The sequence below is a fragment of the Trichoplax adhaerens genome, genomic scaffold (assembly GCF_000150275.1).
Source record: "Trichoplax adhaerens TRIADscaffold_864 genomic scaffold, whole genome shotgun sequence".
Taxonomy (NCBI): domain Eukaryota; kingdom Metazoa; phylum Placozoa; class Uniplacotomia; order Trichoplacea; family Trichoplacidae; genus Trichoplax; species Trichoplax adhaerens.
Window position 1 is genome coordinate 1 of NW_002061378.1, and position 2141 is coordinate 2141.

The 2141-nt window shown below is 32.1% G+C and overlaps 1 protein-coding gene across 1 annotated transcript; it reads left to right on the forward strand.

Annotated features, from left to right (window-relative positions):
- Positions 1–532: 532 nt before the first annotated feature.
- On the forward strand, positions 533–1639 carry TRIADDRAFT_62788 (uncharacterized protein; the record flags this gene model as incomplete). Its single annotated transcript, XM_002118742.1, has 1 exon — positions 533–1639. The coding sequence occupies one exon, from the start codon at positions 533–535 to the stop codon at positions 1637–1639; it is 1107 nt and encodes a 368-aa protein (XP_002118778.1).
- Between the last annotated feature and the right edge of the window lie 502 nt (positions 1640–2141).

Below are 2141 nucleotides of genomic sequence, written 5' to 3' on the forward strand. Positions count from 1 at the left end.
TATATCAGCCCTGACAATTTTAAAATCAGTATTCTTACTATTCTTGAGCCGATAAGATGACTAACGATTTCTTTTGAGTTAGTCTTAACCGCTAAAATAGGTCAAATTTATGTTCAATACGGTGTTAATAAATAGGAGCCTTCGGCGCCATACTTATTTTATTGAATCTTGTCAAGCGAATCTTCTGACAGTCATAACCCGCAGTTAATGTCGACTTTAAGATGATAACCTGGTTTCATAAGGTCAATTATTGTTTTCAGCTATTATCAAAAAATTATTAACTTGTGATCAATCATACTTTGATCACAATAGATTACAATAATTCATCACCGGATTGTGAAAAGAGAAATAATTATTAACTTTCTTCAATCTAAACGAAATCATTATTCCGATAACATGAAAGGCCCTGGTCGTCACAAGTACGTAATTGGTCATAACGTTTATATTTAATCTTATGACGTAAATAAATAGTTAGCTTTTTACTTGATGTTGCTTCTATAATTCCATCTTCTATCTAATTTGGTAAGCAAAGATGGAGAGCTTAAATGTTTCTAAAGAAGATGGTAGTAATATTACCAACTCTGCAAATCCTACTCTAGATACGGCTATGGTTTTAAGAGCTGGACCGGTGATCTTGATATTAGTTGGTTTTAGTATCATCCCCAACACTGTTATTGTGGTAGGTACTCAATTGAAAAAATCGTTACGTAAAAAAACGTATTATTTTATACGTAATCTAGCATGCTGTGATTTACTACTTGCTCTATCAGTAATAACTTCACTAAGTACTACGTTTACGGCAAGTAGAAGTCCGATTCCATATCACACTTTCAATATGATTTGTAAATTCTTGATCGTTTTCCCAACTTATTGGTCCTATACAGCTTCTGTACAAACACTGGTTATTATCAGTATCGAGCGTTATCGCGCTATTTATCGACCCACAAAAAAAGTAACGCCTAAAAAGGCTAAATTACTTTGCGTCTTAGCATGGCTTGTCTCGTTCTTAATTTCACTACCATTCCTCTTCTCAGCTACATCAGTCCAAAATCAATGTGCTCAATTTCCATCTCAATCGCGTTGGGCTATTATTGTCAATGTGATCTTAATTATATTTCAGTTTGTAATTCCGATGATCGTTATGATTACTGCTTATATTCTAATATTTCGTAAACTTCGGATAAAGACAACATCGATTACACGCGAATCTGCTAATAGTAGAAATCTAAAGCGTAAGACTACTTCTATGTTACTTGCTACGACAGTAACATTTTTGTTATGTGCTTTACCTTGGACCTTAATGTTGCTTTTGGAGGCTGTCACTGGTAAATTTTCATCTCAGTTTTTTAATGATCATAGTAATTTAGGACAGAGAGCGATTGCAATACTAGGTAGAATATCAATGCCTATATCGACGATCTACAATCCAGTCATTTACTGTATTTACAATAGAAAAATTCGACAATTACTGTTTCCATGCTACTATTACTATCGAAGCAAAAATAACTCAATTGCTGCGGCTAGTGGGCTTCTATCTCAAGAAAAGAAAAGCAACTATGATAATAAGATGGTAAGATTATCTCTACAAAATAATTTCAGGGAAGGCATATCAAGCTTAACTGTAGTTACCGTTACTTAAATCCAGTTTCGATTTTAGGATAAACTGATTAAAATTATTAATCAGAGCCGTCATTTTTTATTACTACAGTATAATCTAAAAATTTCTACGCAACTCTTATTTATAAACAGCAATAAACTTTAGTATTAAGTTAAACACAATGTCAAAAGCCAAAGTAAGGAATAATTGTCATTAACAATAAGTACACTTTATTTGAGAGAAGATCCCGGTAATTTAGGAAATCATCTGCTCGTAAATGAGTTTCTTCAATGGACTCTATTTCAAGTTTTAAATTTCATAATACTAGTAAGCATACAAGCAAGTATCTTACACTTAGTTTCATTTTTCCTAAGTCATTAGTCTAAAACAATGTTCGAGATCATAGCAGAAAATATATTGTTGTTATTCACATTATTCACATTACTAAAACGTATTAATAATATTTTCTACTAAGTTTAGTAATAAAAATTTATTATTTGCATGGAGACTTTCTGAGCGCATCAATTTCCTACACTATAAGGTT